The sequence below is a fragment of the Phaethon aethereus genome (assembly GCF_964289735.1).
Source record: "Phaethon aethereus genome assembly, chromosome: 1".
NCBI lineage: Eukaryota > Metazoa > Chordata > Aves > Phaethontiformes > Phaethontidae > Phaethon > Phaethon aethereus.
In genome coordinates, this window is record NC_138575.1 from 149,438,161 (window position 1) to 149,463,686 (window position 25,526).

Sequence of the window (25,526 nt, forward strand, 5' to 3'; positions counted from 1 at the left end):
CGACTACTTTTTCCTTTAGCATATGGCCCCGTCTACATCAGCTGTAATACGACCCTTGGGAATATCGATTCCCACGTCAGTGCTTGAGCTGAGACAGAAGAATGTAGGTGCAAGTGGCAAATAAGTGTAGATTTCCAAAACCAAAATGAGTGAAAGCTTGCTAAGCTCCTGACAAGTGCTTCTCTCTAGCTCAGGGAAATGTCCCTTCTTAAAATAACAAAGCAGTTGTCCCTTCTTGAAATAACGACCAGGCCCGGTCAACTCCCTGCAGACAAGCTCTTCACAAATATTTAAAAACCCAATTCCCTGGTGTTTCAGGGAATATCCTCATGCAACCTGGTGCATGCGGGACAAATTTCATACTCTGTATTTACTATTTAATACAGATTTATTCCAAGGTTTCTCTTTATAGAGGCTTTGCTTGTACTTTGCTTATAGAACAAGTTCAAACCACCTCATGTCTGACATAAACAAATCAATAACATTATATACAACCTATTATATTTCAGTTAATAGAATTATATGTGAGATATTGCCTCTTGTATCCTGCAGAAATGGGAAACAAAGCAGGAATTTTTCAAGACATAGGAACTAGTGCTAAGTTCTATAGGCAATAAATACCAATTTGGAGACGCAAAGCAGCACTGACACAGAGTCATTCTTCTATTCTGTAGCTTCCAGATAAATTTACCACAGTGACTTCGGGTAGGCCTGCAGCTTTACTGATGACAACAAATACAAGAAATAGGTAAAAGCAAACCACTTTTTCTTTTGAAGATTTATTGAAATAAAGTCAAACCACCAAATCACGTGACAACTTAAAATAACTGTGTTGCTCGCACAGTTTTGCATGTAGTATTTCCAGAAAAAGACCTTAAATTTAAGAGAATGAAAACAGTATTTCTTAAAGTTGTATCAAAAAGAAAGAATAGTCTAGCATAAAGAATTTTCAAGTCAGGCTGGTTTTCTCTGAAGATTTGCTGTTCATCAGAGGCAAAAATAAAATGGGTCTATCCATCTTTTTGAGTAAGAAATGCTTCCCTTCCCACTGGAAGATCCAACTTAGCAAAAGTTTTAGTAATTCTTTCTTCTAAAATGACCTGGATGAGCTGAAAATTAGAAAAGAAACATGGCAATGTTCTGACTGTGGAGTCTGCAAATCATTGTTTCACCCTTCATTGAATAAAAAAAAAGTATTTTCTATTCTTCCCTGCTGAACCCGAGGTATTTTGCAGATACCCAACCTTACTTTACACCAATTAACCCAACAAGAGGAGATACGCATTGGGTTTCCTCATAGGGTAGCAAAGCTCTGATAGGAGGCCACATTCACTTTTTAATACATCATTCACACTTTCTATGTCTGCTATAAGCAGACATATTTTTCAAAACAAATAGTCTCAGCCTGTCTTTCCCCTCCTGAATGGGGACTGCTTTTTCATGCTGAAATCTTTGCTTTCTTAAAATCGGCGGAAGTTTTGCCACTGAATTTAAGCTAGGTAAGATTTTACTCTCATTTTTTGATCATTTTAGTTAATGATTTAACTTGATCCTCGTATCCGGGATTATATAGGCCACTCCAATGAACACTCATTGTTCATTTAAGTGTAGTTAACTATGTCCTTATTTTTTCTCCCTTTTTAACAAATCAGAATGTTTGATATGCTCTCTGCCAACAGAGCTACGAACAGCATAACCTCAGCCTCTCCGCGCCATGATTTGCAGTATATTGTATGTTACGGAGGTGTGGAATTGGATTAAAAGCTACAGCATGGTGCTCTGCAGATAAACCCACTGCAGGTGTGCAGTTTAATAGGATTTTAATTTGGTAACAAGTGAACAAAGAGAGGAAGCCCAGAATGGGATTTTCTAGATGAAAAAATGCTATTCGTGCTGAGAGAAAGCAACTGCAAACTCTGTGATAAGGAATAAAGATCAGGCCAATGCTCTCTGAGCTGCACTTTTATTATAGATGGCGGCTCACTCAGAGCATTTTCGTTACTGCCACCAGTTTCAACTATTCTTAGTTCATACTATGTGCTTTATGGCTATAAAGCATTTCATCTGACACGCTTCCCATTAAGCCAGTGTATTTCAATCTTGTATTGTCTTACTCCCCACCCTATACATTTTTTCATATGTTTTCCTCGGGAGATGTCACCAACTTGGAATGTATTCTGTTTTCAAGATTATTAACAATTATTCTCATGCTTCAAATTAAATTAAAAAAAAAAATCAGAAATGTGCTGTGCTGTTCAAAATCAATGGAAAAAACATTGTCTCTCTGCCAAGGAGTGTGATTTATATTCAGAATGAACAGGAATGGAGGATATGGGAATAGGAATGGTGGACCAAAAACAGATGGGGAAGGAAAAGGAAGAATGAAGGTGAGAACTGAAAGATCATGAAAGGATCTGCTGAGGCACAGACACATATTGATGTTGCTGATACCAGGGCAAGGTTGGGAGATTCTTTTCTGATTGCTGTTACCAGTCCTCCTTCTCATTTTCCCAGTTTTCACAGCAAAACTGAGTTTTTAGCAGTAATTTCAATGAGATGAGGGTGGAGGTGTGATGAACAGATTTTTTTTCCCCAAGCATAACAAGCTGTAGAGAAGGCATAGAAATGACTTGTGGGACAAGATGAAAAAGATACGGAGGTTGGTGGTGTTGGCAGAGGACAGAGTGGAGGATGGGAACTGACGAAAGACGCTGGGTCGCAGAGAGCTGCAGAGGCTGCATGAGGTAAAGGAGTTAAAGGAAAAATGACGAAATATACCCGTGATGCACAGAGCGATATGTCAGGCAGCAGAAATATGGCCCAGGACACCACAGCGTGGCTGGTGGATGCCGCTGAGGCTGCTGAGGGTTTAGGTACCCTGCAGAACGGGTTGTGGCCGAAGGGGGATTAGTCAGGAGCAAGGACAGATGGTTGCTTGGGAGCATGATGATGATTTTTGGTGATCAAAAGTGGCAGAACACAAATCCTCATGCAATGGGAATCTATTCAGAGGACCTACAGAGGTGGTGATACAAACAAAGTGGTGGGTGATGGAGATGCTTTTGGCAGCTGTGTTTTTCAGCAGCCTGTGGAGTTAGTATTCACACCCAAAAAGAAGGAGCCTGCAATGGTTGAGGTGGGAGCTACCACCCATTTGCAGGATGTAAGTAGGCAGAAGTCCTCACTCATTCTGTCACAGCTCCTGAAACACGTTTGAGCTGCAGGTTCAGGTTTTTCATCTCCCTCACAAACTGCAAACACTTGAACCACAGCATCAGCAGGCTCTCACTAGACTCTCTTTTTTCATCCCACCTTTATCAGCATCTTGCACGTGGACTGGTAGAATCTGTTAGCTGTTGGGATCTTTTATCTCTTAAGCTCTTTCTACACTCTCCCAATCCTTCACTTTCTCCTTCCCTTCCATACCTTCTCTCAGGTTGTCCTACTCCCTATTTCACATTTTATACCCATCCTCTCCTACTCTGATATTCCTCGTCCCTCACTCTAATCAGCCTTGCTCTGTTCTTGAGATCATGTACAAAGTATGCAAAACTGATACACGTAATTATAGGCATACCACTTATACAAACGGAACCTGGACCAAATTCATCTGCTGTCACACACATAAGGGCATTGCAGTGGGCCGAGTGGCCCATATAAAAGCCCATATGGGCAGCAAAGCAGGGCAGATATTGAGTTATATTGATTATCTCCTAGTTTCTGACCATCAGTCATTTAGAGATTCCTTGCTCGTAGCCTGCACCCAGCTCAGTTTGGTTTGTGACGTTAAGGTGGTATGGCAGGATGGGTCATTATATTACATTTGAAAAAGAACAAAAGCTGTCAAACATGCCCATCATTCTTGGTTTGTCCCCTTTGTGCCTTCTTCCTCCCCTCCAGTTTTCATTGCTGAGCTAGTTTTAGCATATCTTCTATTTAAAAACAAGGGTACACCAAGTGTCTTTATAACTAATAAAGATGTTTTTAAAACAGTCCATTTCCAGTCCTGGTCCTAGTTTATGGAAGCTGAATACATCTTGGGCATAAAATAACTATAGTAGAATCACCCCAAAAATGTGATTTGCTTCATGAGTCTTGGTACCATTAACATTTGTGCAGCACTGTTTTCTGGAAAACACAATGTTCTCTGAGATTTAAGACAAGTGCTGTTATTGCATGGAAGAGAAATCTGAAAACAGCTGAATGTGTAATTCATCGCTTGAATTAAGCACAGAGGCTTGATCCATGTTCCCATATGTCCTTACATTTAGCCTTGTATCCTAGGAAGACTTAGAGCCTACCCTGTTTCCTACCTGTGTGTCATCCCTTAGGTTAGTAAGTTTGAACCAGCGGACTGACTGCAAGAAAGTGTGGTGGAGCAGAAAGGTCTCAAGGATTTCATACTCCTGCATGTTTTGATACAGCTAACGGCTGGGTGGAGGAAAGAGACCTCTCAGTGCTTCCACCAGTGAGAAACGACCATGCCACGCACTCTCTCTTCCGATCAATAAATACATGCAGCCTGTTTGGTCAGCTATAGCCCACGAGCTGCTCCCAACCCACCAGAACAACACTGATCTTGTCTAGACAGCACTTGGGGAATCTGAGGGAGCACTGAGGTCTGCTGGAAACCTAAGGGAATGGCAGTGATGGGGAGGTGGGTGGTGTGGAGATTATGATGCCTTGGCAGAATCGTGGGGTGAGTGAGGGTGTGGAGGGTGGTTTGTGGCTTGAGCTTAGGTGACATTTGGACACAGCTCCATGCAAACCTAGATTTCATTAGCTCTACTTTACACAAATTACCCCCCCCCCCCCAAATCCACACCCCTCCTGATTTACCTAATTTATAACCTTTTTTGTTGTTGTTGTTGTAATTGTCTTTAAGATTAATGTTTTATTTTACCTTGCTGCCTGTGGCTGTGTCCACCGAACAACTCAAAACTCTGGAAAAACGTTGCTTAATCCGAAGTTATTCTGGCTCTGCATCAAAGTTATGAGAGCCGTCTGTGGAGCATTGGCTTGAGGTTGCTCCTCTGCAAAATAGCCCCAGAGATGGCTGGGTTCATAAACCCACAGAACAGGGGACTCATCTTGCTTTGCAACATAAAAGCTTTCATCTCCCTCCTCCTCTAGATAGGACAGGAAAACGTGAGCCACAAAATCCACAAGCAGCAGATTAAACAAATGCCAGGATCCTAGGTTTAAAGAAAAACAAAAATAATATTAGCAACCTCTTAATTTGCTTATCTTCATAACATGTCTTTTTTGAAGGGCTTCATTATAGTAATGGGCTAGACGAAGTCACAGCCTAACACTCATCGAATAGTACTTACAAAATTACGTACTTCCAAATACCACAGCAAAATAGGCACCAACAGGCAAAATTCTTTTCCCCTTATTTTATCTAGAAAGGAGAGTGTACTTGTGTTTACTTGCTTTCTTAGTCAGGTTCTTCCCCCAAATTCAGTGCTATTATGAGGCTTATCAACAGCTACATATCATCCTCATTCTCCCCTCGGACAGATAAACCATCGTCTTCCCAAGCAAACCCTCCTACAGATGTCCGTGTGCCCTGTATCTGTGACATTATATGGCCTACACTGCAGCTAGGGGCATACCTGCTGAAAGCCAAGAGAAAGACCCACTGAGCCCATGACTTATGAATAATACCTTTGGCTGAAGGCCCTTATAGTAAAGAGGAGGTCGTCTTCTGTGCCATAAATCTGCATAGGGAATCACCAAGTAATTCATACCTCTGCATCCCACAAACATGTTTACATGGACATAACAAGGAGATAATCACAGTTTGTATGAACTACCAAGGTTTACAGAGCTTTAGAAATGAAAAATGCTGCCTCGTTTGATGTTATATGTGTCTGAGAAGCTGCTGCTTCTGCTGTTTGTCCTTTTGCACATCTTTAAATGAGAGCAAAGTAAGTAAAGACTTTTTTATCTATGGGACAAAGAGAGGGACTTTTATACTTGGAGTCAAACTATACAGGCCTGACAATAGTAGTCCATGAGTGTTTCTAACAGTCTTACAGCACTGGTGTTTTCAGTATATTCAATAAGAGTAAGTGTGAAACAAAAGCTGCTGCTCCAGTTCTCCCTTGCAATAATACAGAGGGACACAGTTTTGGAGAGGGAGTAGGTTGAAGCACCTTGCTTACAGAAGAGGGATCCATAAAGTGCTAATCACAAAGTCTCACAAAAATTTATTCTTGAGATTATATGTTAGGCAGTTTGTGCTGAAAACCAGCCCAGGACTTTTTTGCAGAGGAATCAATGGTGAATCAATTTGGTGAATCATCTGTGTTGACCCAGGACAGAGATGGATGTTGTGTAAGTTAGTGGTGAGGAATTTGTGGCAATCCTGATGGACTTGAATCTGTTTGGATATAAGTCTGCAAGCATCTTCTTTTTGAAAGGAGGACATACTAGGAAGTGTTAGACAGTTACAAGGACCTTTCTTCCCTTTTATAGTCACATCGTGACAAAAAACAAAACAGAGATACTTTAGGGATCAGGACACTGGAAGCATTTTGTAGATGGGAAGCTCTGCGGCAGAGGTTGACGTATACACTGGTCACTGTCCAGCTTGTGTGGCTCGGCAGTACATCCCTGAATGCCTCGGAAGGGAGCCCGGTGAGGAAATGGAGGTCTACCAGCTGATGTAAGGCTCTGTGATGGAGACATGTAGAGGCACATTTGCTGGAGCGGAGGTTGGAGCTGAAAGAGCTGTGGAGGTCTCATTAGCCCTCACTGCTGTAGCACGCTTGCTTCTTGCTGCCTTACAGCGGAGCAACTGCACGGTTCCTCTGGTCACACTTGGGCATCACCCACATGGAAGAAAAGGGTAAAAGTCAATCCTAAATTCAGACGTGTGAGTATGCCGACATATTGTGTGTGCCAGACGTGGCAAGAGCCTCAGACAGAAGTAAGTTTGGGTTTGGTTACTGGTATGTGGTTTATTGTGGGGGGAGGCACACTGCATTAACGTGACACTCACACATTTCCCTAAGTACCTGTGTTTCCTCGGCGTGGATGCGACGTATAGGACAAGGGGTAATGGTTTTAAACTAAAAGAGGGCTGATATAGACTAGATATAAGGAAGAAATTTTGTTACAGTGAGAGTGGTGAAACCATGGAACAGGTTGCCCAGAGAGGTGGTAGTTGCCCCATCCCTGACCCATTCCAGGTCAGGTTGGACGGGGCTCTGAGCAACCTGATCTAGTTGAAGATGTCCCTGCTCATTGCAGGGGGGTTGGACTGGGTGGCCTTTAAAGGTCCCGTCCAACCCAAACTATTCTGTGATTCTATGATTCCATTCTATATCTTGACTCACAGGCTGCCCACCATTCCTGCAAGAAATGCTGAGATTTAAGAAATTTCTGAAAAGCGATGACCCTGAGTACAGAACTTTTATACCAGATGACTTGTTAACGTAACAGCTTCAGCCTTGTCTACTAAAACTCAAAATCCTACCTGAATAAAACCTGGGAAAGAAGGGACATTGTTAGGTCATATAGTCCAACATCTTAAAGAACCAAAGGTATTAAGAAAGAAGATAATAATGTTCAAATTAATTGAAGCATCATAGAGAAAGATTAAAAGACAAATTTTAACTCTTTTATATGTGGAAATAAATTCCGTTTTAGTGCTACTGAAGTATCATAGGAAGACTGTCATAAGTGGATGAAAATATAATTTGTAACCAGTTTAAGGAAGGCTCAGCAGAGAAAGGGATGATCTCCATCAGTTCTGTCCCCAGCCACTGACAACTGCAGAACAGGGAGGCAATTCATTAAACTCTTCTTGTGGTCAAAAGAGGGAAGGGGATTTCATCATTGTGGGGAATTTCAATAAACATTATTCTTCCCGTGCTGTTCTTGGAATTCATTCCCAATTTACTCATTGCCCAAAATATTGCATGTAACGTTGGAGAGTTTCGTGCAGAGCTCCTCTGGAGAGAGAGAGAGAGTGAGGGATGATTATTTTATTATTACTGTAATGCAGCAGTTCATGGACAAGGGACCCTGCTGTGCTATGATCCCTGCAGACACAGAACAAAACTGATCCCGCTCCAGAGAGTTTGCAATCTAAATATAAGGCAAAAGGTAGCAGCTAGAGGCAGAAAAAGGGTGCGCACATACATGCACAAACACAGACATTAATGGGGAAGAATACTGAAGAATACAAAAGGCAACAACCTTAACATACCCCTTTGTTATGTCTTTGTAGGAAACACATGAAAGCACGGTTTTGAAGGGGAGTTTCAAAGAAGATAATGAGGTTTTCTTTGGCTATTTGTGTGAAGCCCCATCCAACAGAACAGGAAAAAAATGCGAAGGTGCTCCTTTGAAAAATCTAAAAAGCGGTTCATGCAGTTTGGGATCAGATGCTACTCACAGGAGATGGTGCATTTCTGCAGAACGAATAATAGAGAGAGATCCTCTGAAAGGTTTTACAAATGAAGAGAAAGGCAGGTAGGGTTGACGCAATACAGAAATGGAAGAGACAGACTGAGCTGCTTCAAGACGTGGTTGTGCCACTTCAAGCCACTTGGAGTGAAAGTGACTGCAGAGTCCCGTCACTTCTCTTGCCTTGCACTGCTGTGGGATAGCTTTGATGCTTGACAGCTCAGAGCCCTAAAACAGAGAGAAAACTAACCCAGCTAAAGGAATTACTAGTTTTCAGTTAGTTTAACCCCTTAAGCAGTCTTGCTGCTGGCTAGGCAAGCACTTACGTCAGTGTAAAGCATAAGGAAAAGGAAGGAGCATGTAGCTGTGGCCAGAGGAACCAACTGCCTTTTTGGCAAGTAGCTATCGCAGTGGCTCTGCTCCGGCTGTATTATACAGGAAGAACCTGAAGGACTGGGAGCTATCACTCGAGAGACCTGGAATTTTTAAGGTTTGGGATATTAGTGGCCCCAGCTGTCCATCACACCCATCTGCTGGGGTTTGCAGCTCTTGCAGGGAGGGAGAGCAGAGGCTCACACCTCAGGCTGCTGGTCCACAGCTTTCCACAGACAAAGGATGGCTTCTGCCAAAAGAGGGAGTCCTGCCCTTCCCACCATCCGGCTGCGTGCTCCTACTTTCCTCCCTTCTGCTCATCGTAGCGTTTGGCTCAGAGAACTGATCTGGTTGAAAACTACGCATTTCGTTTCCCAGACCTGGCTAGCCACATCACCAGGCGAACGGTGCTCCTTGATGCGAGGAAGAGAGTAGGAGAGTGATGTCCCTAATGACTGTAGCGTGAATTCGCGTCAGTTAAAACGGTCTGGTGCCTCTGCCATCTCGGGGAACAGAGGGGCGTATCAGATGAGAGTCAGAAGGACCCTACGTACCGAAACTGTCTGCGTAGTTGAGCGTCATAGCCTTGCTTACTGCACTCAGTAGGAAGCTCCATCTCAACTGGAAATCCGATGCCAGTTTTATGAACTCCTCTTTAGTCCTGCTTGGCTGCAGGTAGAGAAAAAAATTCCTTAATGATAAAATTGGTTAAAAGAATTCCTTATCGTGTTGCAGAGTATTTCCCTGTACAAACTGGATACAAAGGTGGAACAAGCAGGTTTTTGGTTAGAATTGTAAAATAACTTAGGTTGAAAGGCATCTTTGGACATCATCTAATCCAACCTCTTGTCCAAAGCATGGCCAACTTAGTTCAGGCCTTCTGCAGCCAGGTTCTGAATACCTCCAAGATGGAGGTTCCACAGCTCTTCCCACGCTTAACTACTGTCATGGTTTGGGGTTTTTTTTTTTTCCTTTTTATCTACTGGAAATGTTCTTTCGTGCAACTTGTGTCTATTGCCTTATGCCCTATAACTGTGAACCCCCAGGAACAGTCTCTTCTCCATCTTTTGTATGCCATCCCATGAGGTAGCTGAGGGTTCTATGAGATGAAGGCGCCACAGAACTACAAAATGCTATTCTTAATTTAAAAAAATAAAATGAAATAAACAAGCTAAAGAAGTACAGTTTATCCTGCTGCTTCAGAAAAAAAACCCAAACTTTAACCACCACCCAGACCGAAGTTAATTGGTCTGGCAACCACCTGAATGCAGTGGTGCCATCAAGCTACTGCTAATTCTGAGTCAGTGATGGAACAGGGGTGGTAGAGTTGATAACTTATGGAAAGGTGCGTATGCGAGGATGATCATACTTCAGCCTTTCACAAGAACTAGAAACATTGCACTAGAAATTATCACTGTCCTACCACCTGCTAAAAGCCAACAGTTTAATGAATCAATGATTTCAGGAATCATGAAGTGTTCTTTTCATTTTTACTAACATTTTTCTTCTAAATTTTGGTTTCTTAGGGACTGTTATGTGTCTAAGAAATGAGAGCAGATACTGAAACCGCCTAAGTGGATGAATGCACAGAATTATGCTTGTAGTTGTTTGCACAGATGGAATTTTTGTTTGACAATTAATTCCCCCTTTTTCTGCAGCATGCGTAAATCGTATTTATGCAAATCTGCAATCTGGTCAGGTTCTAGTGTACAATGTAGCTCCTGCAGACTAGTGACAGTCAGCATGTAGCAGGATCAATGATGTGATCACTCTTTCTTTTCTGAAATTATTAAATTAATTTTATACCTGAATGACAAAAGCCTGAAGATTTGAAGACACACAATTCAGGAGAACCCGAATATCTGTAGAAGGTGCCAGCAAAGACATTAAGTCATTCAAACCTATGAAATATAGAAGGGAGATCATTACTTGAAGTGATTGCCTTGCTTTTTGGCTTGTTTCTGCAGTTTTTTGCTATTTTTTTCTTTTATCTTTAGCTTAAAATATATGAAGACATCTGTTTATAGCATTTTGATTAATATAATTATACTACTCCTTTAGTGAGGAATAGTACCCTACTTTGAAATCAGTCAGAATTCACGTTTCTGTCCCTTTCCACCATATCTGCACTGACCTAGTCATCACGGCAAAGGTGGCAAGAATGAACACTTCCAACGTGAAAGCTGGCATTTGTTTGTATGTAATACCAACTTACTTCTCTGGGATTTTATGTGGTTGAGAAAAAAAACCAAACTTGGTTTATCTGCTGAGAGGGAGAAAACAGTTTTAAAACAGTAACAGAAAATGCAGAATATTCTGTAGACCAACAGAAGTATAGATAATATTGCCACGTATCAGTGCAGCTCTTCCCCCAAAAGACTGGAACGTACCACCCAGTGCCAAAAGGTACATCGCCATTGCACCTCTCTGAATTTATACCCTTTTAACTGAGACATCTTCCTTCAAGAAGACATATGGATAGAGTCTGTGAAACCTTGCTTATTATAAACAACAGTTTAGAAAGGCAACAAAAACAGAGAATGCAATAAATCCACCTTGGAAAGAGGAAGAGCTTCATTAACATAACGAGAAAATGTAGTAAGAGCTCTCTGCACAGTGGTTTTGATTTTAAGATGTATGTAAATGTTTAAATGGTTCTCCTGACGGTTCTGTGAAGAAGGCAAATTATTATTCCTAATGAAAGCAGTCACAGGAAGGCTGTGGCACACCCCTGACAGCAAGCGAGCCGGTGGTGGGCCAGCCACAAAGAGCCGAGGTTTCTCCCGTCAGTTCTGCGCACAGCCTGGTCCAACTTGCCTGTCTCTAGCTAATAATTTAAATGGCAGCCCATTAATCTAAAAATTAACTTGCCATTATGTTCCCATCCTTTTTCATTAAGCTGGCAAATGCATTATGTCATGGCTGCATACAAACTGTGTATTTTATCGCTTACAGCAGCACATTGATTCCACAGGCTGCAATACAGCAGAAGGACACGAAAGCCGAAAGGCCAATAGTCCTCGTCCAGTTCAGCATACGGTATTTTAAACTCTGGCCACAAGAAATTGTTTTGTGTACTTCGATTAATAACAGAGGAAAATGTGAAATGCTACTCTTGGAACCTTCTTTTTTGTCAAAGAAAATGATAAAAATATTAATAACCCCATTTGTCAACCTTCTTCTAGAAGATAGGTCATTCAGTAACACAAACCCCACTCCTGCTGCCATAGAAAGCTTTAAGAGAGAGTCAAAATGGAAAACATTTCATTCTTTTTAAAGTTGAGAGGATAACATTACATGCTCCATTCGCAATTTTACTGGCTCTTTTCCAGTACTCCGGCTTATGGCGAGACTGTAATTCCCATTAGGGCGGATGCCATGAATAAACAAGAGGAAATGCTGGAGCTTTAACAATGGCAAGCAAGGGCTTAAGTGGATAGACAAAATATAGCAAAAAAGTATTACATTTGAGTTCTATGTCATTCTGCAGCTCCTCCGGATTCCTAAACTTCTTTTGAAAGAGGTTTCCAGGCAGATCCAGAAATCCCTGATCGATGACAGCATGCAAGTCTGATCGCAGAACAGTGACTTTGCTGTTGCTGTTCAAGACTGTTCTCATTGTCTATAGATAATAAGAAAACAGTTAATGCCTTTCATTTTCTCAAGCCCTTAACTCAGTCAAAAAGCTTTCCTTATTCAATACTAGACTTTATAAAACCAGTCTCCAAACTGGGGAAAAAAAGAATAAATCAAAGGAGATGAATCTTGTCTTCAAGAGTTTTTTGTTCTGGAAGATACTCTTTTCAATGACACTCTGTGTTGTTGTCTGTGATGGAGCGGACAAGGCTAACATGCTTGAAGTATGTGGGCAATTTCCTGGGCAATTGCTTTTGCCTAGAGTTATTATAGTTACGCCAAATAACAGTATTATGTCTAAAACATGGAATGGTGCTTCAGGGCCGACTTTCCCTCAATGTTACCTGTCCTTAGTACATGTTTCAATTAAATTCAAAGGCAAGTTTTCTCAAGTTGCCCAAACCTTTGAGAAGGTAAAAATAACATCAGAAATATGGTGTTAGTTAAAATAATATTAATTGGGATTTTATCCCATTTATCTGCTTCTGAGTCATTTGTGAATGAATCTGGCTCCATATTTGTCCCAAAAATTATTACTCATATAGGTATAGCAAACAATTTTCAGCCTAACATTTGATACTCATCTCTTCACTTTTTTTTTATTTAATTGCTAATATCAAACAGTATTGCTTCAGATTCTTGATGAAATTATGAAAACAGTGAAGGAAATTAAACCTGAATCCATTAAAACTTGTTAATTTAAGTCTCTCACTTCCATACTGAAATCAGTGGGATCCTAAAGCCTTTGCTGAATTTTGGGCTTTTATATGAATAATCCAAGTCCAGTTTGGCCTTCCAGAGGAAAAGTACTTTTTGTAAAATTCAGGAAAACTTCAGAATTCCTAAATGTTTTAACAAATCCCATTCACCAGCTGCTTACCATGACCCCACAGGCATCAGCGAATGCATCTCCCCTTTTGTTTGCACACGTAATTCCCAATCTGGCCATTTTTTTTTTTCATCATTCTGCTAGCTTTACTGAAATACCAAAAGCACTCTGATCCTCACTCAGTAATCCCCTTCAGCTGAGTTAAAGATGAAGTCCGTTTTCTTATTGTACTTGGAGTTTCCAGTGTCAGAAGAAGACCTGCTGCTTGCAACAAGAACACACGACCCCAAAGCTGGGAACTACCGGGGGTGCTACTTCTCGGATGCTACTACCACCCGGCTCCATGCCCCAGTGTTCTAGCCTAGTGCCTTTAGCCATTGCACTTCACTACAGTAAATATAATTCTCTAAATGACTTAGAGTCAGCTCTGACAACATTTAAATAGAGCTTACCAGAGGCAGGAATCAGCCCCAGGAAACAAGCAGCATCATATTCACATTCCTTTCTCACAGGGAATTTGCACCTTTTTATGCTCTAATTACTTCTGTATGTCCAGGTAGTAGCAGCTATCAGCCTGCTCTATCTACACATGATGGGAAAGTTACTTTTTTTTCTTTTGAATGCTGACCCTACCAAAATTGTTCCTATTTTCTCACCAGGTGGCTAAATTATTGCAAAGTACTCTACAAAGGACGGTGCGGTTACACCATTCGGAGGCTGCAGCTGCGCAGCTGCTGGGTAGTACTTCTCATTAGGAGCACTGTCACCTACTTTGACCATCTAGTTGAAAGTGCATTTTAGACATAAAAAAAAGGAGAAGCATTATTAGAAATATCAAATGGCTCCTATGTGAGAAGATTAAATAAACTTCAACTTCAGATAGAAATAACTGAGGAAGAAAGTGATGGAGGTTTGCACGGGGAATTGCATAAGAAGGGCAGAAATTTTAAATCTGATAAAAGAAAGTACTTTTCCACACAACAAATAATAAAACCTTGGAACTCACTACCCCAAGATGTTGTGGATGCCAAAATGAAGCTGTTAAATACCAAGGTGTAGATATAAACTTCATCTCAGATTGCTGGAAGCCAGGAGAGTACAATGGAGGAGGAGTGAGGTATCACTTGCTCTACTCATACCTACTTCATATGAGCATCTGATGAGGGCCACCAGGGGAAAGGGGATAAGTGTCCACACAAGCCTAGGACTGGGTCTGACTGACTAAAACACTCAGCAGTTCTTTCTGAGAGATGTCCACCTCCCCATGAAGCACCTGCGTGTTTCTCACAGGTTGGAAATTTTAAACACCTATGGTGTTCAGCTAGTCATCTTCTGGTGTGCTTCGGGCAGGGGGATGCACTTGCAGGAGAACGTTTAGCTGGTGTGTGTTCCCTACCCTGTTTCGCTGGAGCCCGGTGTTCATGGCTGTGGCCAATCTCTAACAGAAGTTGTAATAGAAGCTGTGTGACTGCTGAAAGACTACGGGGATGCTCATTTACAAGACTTACATAATTTCCCTTATTGAAAATATTGTTTTTAAATTGCCAATGGGACTAATCATCAGGTATGCTGGAACTCCTTTGCCCTTCCCTTGTATTTTAAAGAGGCTCTAGAGAAGTTGCAAACATCATGCACACATGAGAGCAGTGCCAAGAGCTCATTAGCACGAACGAGAACCAGGCTTAGAATGTGCTCAGCTGTAAGTATAGATCTGACCCCGATTCTCAGGTCCTGCTACGTTCACTTTGTGCCAGTTAAACAGCAGAAAGGGGATACAGAGCAGCCGGAGGCTGCCGCTAGAGGATTACCCCAACGAGGCTGAAATTCTCTTGCCCTAAATCTTGAGGGTGTAAATTCAGTGTTGGCTCTCTGCAGCTTTTCCGCACATTAGGAATAGGTAGGGAAGAAGCAAAAAGCTGCAACCAGCCCCTTGACATCATGGCTGGAGCACAAGAAGGATGATGTAAAGTCTAGGTACGTAAATCAAATGCAAATGACTGGGAATAGCTGGCGCTTGCAGTCTTGCTGGATCACGTTCTTCAATGCATAAGAAATGCTCTTTAGAAGCACATGAAGCTGAGCTCTTCAAGTATTTAGTATCTCCAAGGGCTGCTGCAGTAAATGGGAACTGCAAGTGCTCAACTGTTCACAGAAGTCAACATTTTGCCTGTGTTAGCACAGCTATGCATGTTTGTGCATTATTATTTTTATTTTTTAAACTTTTTTAAAGTGAGGTGTGTATTTTGTGTGCTGCTACTGCTGAAGTTTTCCCATAAAGAAACGCTACATTTATTAAGGAAGAACGTGACAGTCCAAGAAGCCACAGTTGCCTGCCTTCCTCCCCTTCATTGTGCAGACACAGTATAGTGATTTAAGCCAGGCAACATGTTGGGAAAATCTTGTACTTGCTGTTTGAAGGAGAGGAGAGAATATACCACCTGTTCTCTTCTGCTTTCTTCCCCATTCGTGACCTATCTCTTCTGTTGTGGCCCGGACCACCTCAAACCCCAAGGTTTTGGAAGTATCCAAGGCCACTAATGGAAGGAACGCTGCAGGGAGGGTCCAGCCCCTCGTAATAATGCAGCAGGGAATGAAACAATTTACTTTGCACTGTTCAAATGGTTAAAAATGCAGCTCCTGGATGCACCTCTGTAGCTGAGAAGAATGACACTGTAGAGCGAGATACCAATTGTTAGAGAGATTTTAGTCTCTTTCTTTCCAAGGAAAAAAGCCGATCTGCGTGATGACCCTGAGGAGGAAAGTTCAGAGGATGCTTCCCTGCAGCACACCTTCCAACGCTGTCTGGTCAGAGGATGGAGAAGATTTTGCCAGCTGATCCCTGGGATCCATGAAAGAGGTGAGGGTCATGTGCCCTTAAAGACTTTGTGGCCTGCTCCCAGGCCATGGAGCTTCTCTGCAACCACCAGATGAGTGATTTCCCTTGTGCAGGCCGCTGTAGCGTGCCTCAGAGAGGGTGGTCAGGACGCTACGTAAAACCAATTTTAGAATAACTCCAGCATGTGCTATGACTGGCTTTTGCATGGCTGGGCAAAGATAGTGGAAACCGTCATCTGACCCTTCCGGCTACTGGGAGGTTCTCCTCTCCATGGGGGACCATTGCCTATATCTCAGAGGCTTTCACAGAATCCAGAGGGAGGAAAAGGCCCCCTCAGCATACTTACAGTGTGGGAAAAGATGGGTAGGAGGGTGAGAATTATGTGGACCATGGTCAGTGTACAGATAAGAACAGCTGTGCTGCTGCTGTTGGCCTACAACAGAGCATCTCATAAATACTCCAAACTGCAGATGGGCTCCTTGAGTGAATGCGATGCCCGACTTCTTTGTTTTGTGGATTCTGGAACATACCTTAGCCATGTTAGAAAGGTCTGTCTTTCTCCTGAGTCTTTTTATAAACACTGTAACTTCTGTTAAGGAAGAAGAGGCAGATATTGCATATCATTAATATTTTACAGTCTAAAAGACGTTAATGGAGACAGGTCTTTTAAGTTAGAAAGTAGATCCCTAGGGGAGCAAGAGGCTAACGGAGGGCACAGCGTGGCCACTGAGCCAGCATTATGGGCTGGGCTGGGGACCGTCGCAGTTTAAAGCTTGCAAGCAGAAGCTGCCCAGCTCATCACTCTTCCCTGGCTGGAAATCCGTTAACCCATGACGCACAGGAAAAGCACTTCCAATATTCTTTTACATTAAATACTTCTTAATCAAGACTCATACTCTTTTACGTGTATGGATTAAGGTGAACGAAAGCAACGTTAATTCTAAACCTCCTGTATTTTGTTTAGAGGGTTTACATTTCCACCTTTATGCATCTATAATTCTGCAGCACTGTTAATAGGAGTTGGTTTCTTTGGTTCTATTTTCTTCTGTTTATAATGTGTTGTAATTATGACAATCATGATCCAATAATAGTCCTTTTAAGAATAAAATATAAAATAACTGATTCTTACTTAAGGGAAATCAGGTATAAAGCAGCTCACAAACTTCTCTAGACAGGCAATGGTTTTCAAGTGAAAATTTCTGTTTCCCTGAAGTTTGTACAATCCAGAAAGACCAGGATGTGTATACAAACGGTCGCAGCTGACTAATTACATATAATTCCATGCACACACATGTTAAAAACACATTACAAAGTTTGCTCTGTCAGACGTTCAAATGTAAGAAATGCCAGAATTAAGACCGTCTGCAAGTCTTCCTTGAGGGTTTGAATGCTAATACAATCTTTTGCCTACACAGGAGCCCAGCTTTACCACTGAGGAGTTGGTCTTTACTCAGTGAGCAAATGAGCAACATTACGTTTTAGTCAGAATCTTCAGTATCATATATAAATATATGTATGTATGTACCTATTTACAAACACACACATATACACACAGCTTTGTATAGTACAGATTTTTTTCAAGTCCTCCTTTAATAGCAGAGTCATAGTTTCCCTATGGGTTTTCTTTCCTTTATATTGAACTGTGCTATAGCCATTAATTAATTTATCTGCGTAAAACCACTTGCAAAGTGAAGAGACAGAACAATACCTAAACTTCAGAGGGCAGACTGTATATTATTCAGTCATCTACACAGCCAAAGTGATCATGGCAAGAGACAGATCTTTAAAAATATTCAAGTACATTTTATTTTACCATGAATTTGGAATAAATTTGGCTTAAATTTGTCCTCACACATTATCTGAGACTTTATTTATAACTGTATCTCAACCAACTCTAGTCCTCACTAACATCAAAGTTGCATCAGCTAAAAAGTTTTAAAAATAATTTCTGTAAGAGTCTTGTAACACAATCTTCTATGCAGTTTAAGGAAATAATATTTTATGAAAATCTCTTTAATTACTCAAACATACCTTCAGACTTGGATGTTTGGAGCAGTAATGGAAACTCTTGCAAAGCATTAAGTAGCCAAAGTTCAACATTTTTACTGAACAATCTGATTGACTTCATGTGTTGCACAGGCACCTCCTCCAGGAAATCGTGAAGTAGGATGTTCTCCATTTCCTAGAATACAAATTCATGGAGCTTCACATGACCAGCGTACTGCCGATATTTACAGCAGCATGAAACAAAATTGTATTGGTAGTTTAAATGTAAATGTAGAGAAGCCTGTTTTCTTTCTTCTAATTAAGTAATAGCTAAGCTATATTTATTAGCAGAAGGAAAAAGATCCTAAAAATAAATGTAGTTTCAATACTTAATGACCTGCTGTAAATAAGGATCAAATTCTTTTGATCAGAAAACTGCATTTCTATGTGGAATGTCACCAAGAAATGCAGTAGTGTTCTCAAAGGAAAAATAACTCTCGGAATTTGGAAAACAGTTATCAGTCGAAATTTCAGTCACATAACCTCATGCCAGAACCACAGATCATGTTTATAACAGCATACTCTATTGATATTAGGGACTGTCAAAGTAATATATAGCAGCAAAAGTTATCTCAAATTCCACTGTGTCCTTGAAAAATCCCAAAGAGTCCAAAGAACAGACTTGAGGTACAAACAAAAAATCCCACTGTACAGCATGCAAGAAACAGCTGGCCCTTCTCCTCAGGTAGAACTACCAAAAAGACACCTAATAACATAATTACAACAAAGAAGTATGTCTATGGTACCTTGAATAGCTGCCTATCATAGCTTTTGAACAGCTGGCATACATCGGGCAAGGACATCAGTGCTATTCTTTCAGGCTGCAGAGACCTCCAGAATGACATGATACAGTCTTCCACCTGTCGCACAAAGTCCTTTATGAATTTGCACTTGTGAAATGTGAAGTGTGATTCAGTAAAACAACACACACAAGCCCAGAAGCAAAAGAATGACGGTGGAGCTGGACTCGAACTGGCCCCGTCCTGGCCGGGCTCCAGTGTAAGTGGAAGCATCCCGGGGCAACAAGCTGAACCTCACAAGGCAGCGTAAGAAAGAGGAGAGAAAGAACTGTATCATGGATATGTGGATTTAGTGAAAAGATATGTGTCCGTGACCTTGTGTTTTGTGCTGGGCTCATACTTGCTCAGGATATGTCTAATCTAATATAGATTGGAGCAAATTCTTGGAACATGTTGTGTTAATTAAGAATTCCCCAATAATTTGACTGAATGCTCCTTTTGTCTATAAATGATCATCTACCTTAGATCCAATCATCAAGTAAATAAGTTACACAGAAATAATTTTACCCTTAGAGTTATCTGCTGTCGTCAGAATGAGGGTTACTAAAGCAAAGGCATACCTTGTCAAGCTCTTTATTTCTCACCATACGTAAAATATCTTGACAATGGCTGTAGTACTCATTGGCAAGCAGCACAACCTGGAGAAGGTGACCAAAAAGAGGGTACAAAAAGATCACACAGGCAAAGAGCTAACAACTCACTTGCTGACCAAATACTTAAACGTACCGTTTCGTAGGGGTATTTCTTCCCTAGCTCTTGCTCCCAAAGATAGAATCTGCTGAATTCAGGCCAAGGGTACTGAAATCTCTGTTGTTCAGTCTTCGGATAAATGACAGATGGAGAACACTGCAAATTCTTGCTCTCAATGCACCAGAATTTATTTTGAATAGTAAAAAAAAAAAATAAATCACAATTAACTTGTCAGTTCTGTTAAAGGTGTGAAGTACTTTCTTGAAATTGCATAACATGATGTTTTAATACGATGTATTTCTTCAGAGGAATGCTTGTCCTTTTTTTTAGAAAGTAGGGGTGGAGGAAATAAACAAGCACAGCTGACTAAATATTTAAATCCTAAAGCGTACATTAATTTCTTTTCAAAACCAATGAATATTTAATGCTATACATGTCTTCCACAGCTATTTTCTATCGCGCTCAAGTCACAGTTGTAACCTTCTGAATAAGGCTGCAGATAGTTGGCTCTGCCGTTGGGGTGACAGCACATTTCTCATCAGCTGTCATTACATCCACTTCAGAGCACTCATTACCGCACCCAAGTGCTCCGTAAAAATAAGACAGACGTCCAGTCCCTCCTCTTTCCCTCCCTTTGGTCCACATAAGTCTGTTGCTCATGCTCATGTCCAGCCGTCCCGTGGCAGCACGCTTATGGGAGAGCTGCCACAGGTCAGCCTCGTGCCTGCCCTCTTGGGTGAGCAGGGGTTGCGCTCTCTTTTCTTAATAATTTCCTCATATTTAAATACGTACCGTGCCGGTGGAGTCTGAGCACATTGAAAAGACGCCAGCTCAGCAGCGTGAGGATCTCTTCCCGTGGGCCTCAGGCAAGGAAGGTTGTGCCCCACTAACTCCCCTAATATTCAAAACCTGAGCTGTCAGCCACAATTTCCGTTCTCAGCACAGATAAAATTATTTGAGCTGATGTTAAGGCAACAAAAATATTTAGCTACCAGGTGAAAGAGGAGTGGGGGAGGTAAGCATTTAGTGGGATTACACGGACAAATATTATTTCAAAGTATATGATGGGTTAACTGTATTTCATCAAAGCATATTATATAGCAGTTCTAATTAAACACACAGAGAGACATTTCGTTAAGTCTAATGTATCCAAAACTCACTGTTCTTTTTTTTTGGCTGTTGCTCTTGTAACCAGCTGCATCTCCAGAACGGCAGGCGTTTCCACTGTGGCAAAATATACAACAGAAAAAAAAACCTTTAAAAAGCTCACCAATTTATTCTGTATTTAGTAAGAAAATGAGCTCAAACTGGATGGAGTGCACTAGGCTGGATCATCGTGTTTGGGAAACAAACACCGCTCTCCTCCTGTCATTCAGCAGCTCCATGATCTGCTATCGAGTCTGAAGACCCATTTCTTAATTTTAAGATTAAAAATGAACCGATCGTTATAAAGGCGGCAAGGTATTAGCCATTTAACAGTGCGATGATTTCCAACTTCTTGCAAAATCGTGGGTTTGTATTTGTAGCGGCAGTTTGTTTGGAATGATAATAATAATAATCGTAAACATGCAAATAATGAAAGCGTAAGCATCCTCGTGCTTTGATTTCACCGTAATTCCATTTTCTGCACCTTGTATCAGTTTAGGTGGCATTTTTTTTCCGGTTGTCCCCCATTTACTTTGCAAGCCTGGCATGATGTTCCACGTGGTGAGAATTCACCTGGGCCGGCAGAGGCTCGGCAGCCGGCTTTTGGCTGAAAAGCCAGGGGCGCGGGCACCATAGGCCGCGCTCCTGCTTTGCCATCCCCTGCCTCGCTCCCCGCCTGTTCTGCTGAGGCTCATCCTTCAGGAGGGCGAGGGGATGGTGCTGGGAAAAGGGGCGTGCTGTGAGAGTTGGATTCCTCCAGTCAAGCCCCATCTGCTGCTGGCACCTGCTCGCTGTCTGCAAAGGCGTTTCAAACTCCAGGGCCCTTTTGGGCTCGGCTATTTTGAAGGGTGACAGGCGGGGGCTTTGTGGAAAACTTGCTTCCACTGGTGGCTGCCAGCACTCAGGCTATCTAATCACATCCTGGCTGCCGGGTTTCACTGCTGTGGTGTGTTATAAGCCAGGCTACCACCCTACCTCCTGAGGGGACAGAGGACAAAGCATAACAGATTATCTGCTGGGAAACTCGAGCCCTGAAGATGCCTCCTCACGCTTCTCTGCTGTCGGCGGGACAGACCCTTGCCGCCTGACAAAACACCCTTCCCTCTGCCACCACTCTCTGCCCCGAAGGCCGTGCTCCAGTAAAACTGCCAAGCTGGATGCCCAGGCAGGGCAGGGCATTCATGCTGGGTGTGTTTGGCAACGCTGTCGACCCTTTCTCCTGGACGCCTTAGAGCTGGTGGCTGGACAAAGGGGAGAATGTGTAAGCAGGGATGTTTCATAATACTTCTTTCAAATGAGTCCTTCCTGCAGAGTTCTAAAGCCCGTGGAACAAAATTAATGAATATTTTCCAGCTCCTGCTCTCCCGGAGAAGGCGGCCAGCTGTATCTTCTGCGGCTGCTGCCATGGCAACACGTATCAGCATCGCTCTCCTCCGGCGGGCTGGCTCCCGCGGCGGGCGGGCTCCCCGCTCCCCCCCGCACGGGGACGGCGAGGCGCGAGTTGGGGCGCCGTGTGGGTCCTCCCACGCCCCAGCAGCCCGCCGGGAGCTCGGGGAAGATGGAGCACAAATACCTATGGAAAGCTAACGTCTGTGCGCTCCCGCTGTTTGCAAAGGGGGTTCGGACTCACCCGGTACCCGCAGAGGCGCTCGGTTGCCGGGCAGAGCTGCTGGCTTCCCCTGGAGAGCGGTGCCTGCGGAGAGACGGGACACATGGAACAAGAGGTGGCTGGGAGAAGGGGAGAACGGGTGACAGCAAAATCACGAGGAGTTTCACCACGTCTCTTGCAGAGTTTGGGTGATGCTGTGGGGTGGGGACTAGAGTTCAAGTGGGAAATACAATGGTAGGGGCGACAGAAAGGCTAACAGAGGAGGTGAACGGGAAGGGCAAAGGGAAAATGAAAGGAGGGAGGGTGGTGAATGTGCGTGCTGCTGACTGTCAGATTACACTGAAATTAGAGAAGCTAATTTGCTAGAATCATATCAGATTTTTTAAATTAAAAGAACATGGGTTTTCTTCACCAGAAAGCCAGAAGCCCAAACCTTCCCTATTACTAGAATCATAAAGCAACTCTTATGAGGCCGGAATTCACTGGCATTTTTTTGACGCAGCCATACTCCAAGTCTCCTTGGGCTGCCAGAGCGAGTGCCATTTTAGGGAGAGCTCATCTCCAAAGCTCCCATTCCTAGAGGGCACCCTCTTGTAACTCAAATCAGTAAAATACCAGATTCCCTTAAATCTCTGTAATATATTTGGAGACCTCTTTGGGTACAGTTGTGTTTATTTACACTGCTTTCATAACATCATCATCAGAGCTGCAGTACACATACCTTCAAAAAATCCAACATTTCTAAACGAACCAACTCACAGGTGCTGTATAAGAGCATCCTCACTGCTCCAACTCAGCCAACCGACACATCCAAGGCCACACTGACCACCAAAAGGCAAATGCCTTCTTTGTAGTCAAAGGCAAACCGTTATAATCATACTGCCATTTCTATTACACCAACAAGCAAAGCTCCCAACCTGCCAGATCCTTCACGGGCCTAGTTCCTCATTACCAGCACCACGTCAATTGCCGACTATCTCAATATGGTCGAGAAATGTTCTTTTCAGTAATTAGAGAGAGCAGATCATAGTTTTGAAACCATCCCTTTCTTCACCAACCCGCAGGCTGGGTGGGTGTCTTGGTCTCTCAGCCGGCCTCCAGGCTCCACCTTCCCCTCAGGTAGATGCACCAGAAAAAGCATCTGCATGTTGGACTCTATTCAGGCATGGGAGGGAGCAATAGGTATTTGGGACATGTTCCCTGCTCAAACAGACATCTCCTGTCTCTGCCAGAGGCAAATGGCAACAAGCCAGAGGAGTGTATCCCATTAGCTAGGTCTGGTCCACAGACCAGCGCTTAGACTGCAGTGCTATGGTATATGAAAAATCTTCTTCGCTATAATTTGGAAATTTCCACACCAACACACTCTCAAAAATTGAGATGTTTTCGGTCAAATACCCCTGCAGCAATTATACGATTATGTCTGCGAGAACAAAATTTGTTCTTGCGGGTAGAAAAGTCTTCAAGTTTTCATTAGTCTTTTTCTAAATTAAATTTCTAATTAAAAAAAAATCTAGAATTTTTCATTGCTGGTTTTATCAACTTCATTGGATCATGAAAAATTATTTCTGATTTCAAAAAATACTGAACCCTATTGAGACGACAGTAAAGATGGGGTATTTCCTTGATGTGTTCCTATTTATTTGCGAAGAATGTACAAAACTCTGAAAGCAGATGGAAACAAACTTGCTTACTAGATTGAAGCAATTCAATTTGTTCTGTTCTCTGTCTGATCTCGTCTACGACCAGAACTAGCAGCTTTCCTACTACACCCAGCGGGACTGCTGTTTTCAAGGGATGCTGCAGGGAAACGCCTTTCTTTCCCTGAAGAAGAAATGCCAACAGAGAGGCAGCCACAATGTTCCTCGAACAGTGGCCAAGACCATTCCTTGTTACGGATGTCAAATGTTAGGCCTGTTCTGGTTATCCTGGGTGCACGGGTAGTGAGGGATTTTGCTTCAGTAAGGGCCTCATGGGATATGACCCTCGAGTTGCCTGTGAATAATTTGTTTGGTCTCACAACAGCCGATCACCACTTGATCATCTGCAGAACCTGATCCTCTGCCCTGTCCCATTCTTTACTGTTGTCACTCTATGGACTTCTGCAACATTACTCTGCTGTAAAACCCATGAAGAAGAGCAATAAACCTGTGGGTATAATTTTTCCGTTCCTTCGCAGAGCATGCATTCAGTTAAGTAACTGTCATGTAAATTATCACAGACACTGAACCAGCTTTCATCATCACCAGAATATCTGGATGCTTAATAGGCTGACTCGTAGCCCTCTAACATTCATGCTATAGAAAAATGCTATATCTCCATTTTAAAGAATGGAAACCAAAGTACAGAATTTATCCGTATACACACTGAAGTCATGTACAAGTCTGTAAACGAGCGAGGAGATGAGCCTGGTCTCCAAAGTCCAAGGCATAGGCTGCACCTATTTTTCTTCTGTGCATTTAAAAGGAGTTTAAAACTGCTAAGGGGTGGCAGCATCTCCCTTCCTTGTGTATGGGGAGAAATGCAAGCCAGTGGTTGGTTTATCTCAACCATGAGCTTAACCATGAGAAGTCTTCCTCACCTGCCTACAACTGGAACGTGCTCATGCCTACAGCTTAGTCTGCCAAAGTATCTTACATTCATCAATTATTTTCAGACGTGTAATTTTTGCAATCGATTTATACTCGTCTCAGACATTTTCTCATTATTGTTTCTTTACAAGAGGTGATTTTAAAGTCTGAAATTTTAAAGCAAAGCGAAGGAACTATTTTCAGAGTAATACGCCTCGTTGGTTCAAGCAGTAAAAAAACCCAGATAACATGATTGCACGTAGGACTGGTCAAGCATCGGAACAGCCTGCCCTGGGAGGTGGTGGAGTCACCATCACTGGAAGTATTCAAAAAACGTGTAGACATGGCACTTCAGGACATGGTTTAGTGGGCATGGTGGTGTTGGGTTGCTGATTGGACTTGATGATCTTAAAGGTCTTCTCCAACCTTAATGATTCTGTGATTCTGTGACTCTTCAAAACAGTGCATTTATACTTTAGTACATGTCTCTTCAGCCTACTGTTTAATACAGAAGGTGGTACAATGTCATGAAGCAACTGTCAATATGTTTATTTTGGCTCCCATTTAGTCT

General features: G+C 42.4%; 1 protein-coding gene across 1 annotated transcript in view; it reads right to left on the reverse strand.

The window, feature by feature from the left end:
* Positions 1–4,935: 4,935 nt before the first annotated feature.
* RFX8 (regulatory factor X8) overlaps positions 4,936–25,526 on the reverse strand; it is a gene marked incomplete at both ends in the record, with an annotated part of 28,992 nt that continues 8,401 nt past the window's right edge. The window contains 10 exons of the mRNA XM_082014397.1: positions 4,936–5,195; positions 9,348–9,462; positions 10,600–10,694; positions 12,259–12,415; positions 16,625–16,683; positions 18,126–18,276; positions 18,887–19,000; positions 19,501–19,566; positions 19,598–19,861; positions 20,791–20,854. Of these exons, the coding sequence (XP_081870523.1) occupies positions 4,936–5,195; positions 9,348–9,462; positions 10,600–10,694; positions 12,259–12,415; positions 16,625–16,683; positions 18,126–18,276; positions 18,887–19,000; positions 19,501–19,566; positions 19,598–19,861; positions 20,791–20,854 (1,345 nt within the window). The remainder of the gene's footprint in view (positions 5,196–9,347; positions 9,463–10,599; positions 10,695–12,258; positions 12,416–16,624; positions 16,684–18,125; positions 18,277–18,886; positions 19,001–19,500; positions 19,567–19,597; positions 19,862–20,790; positions 20,855–25,526) is intronic.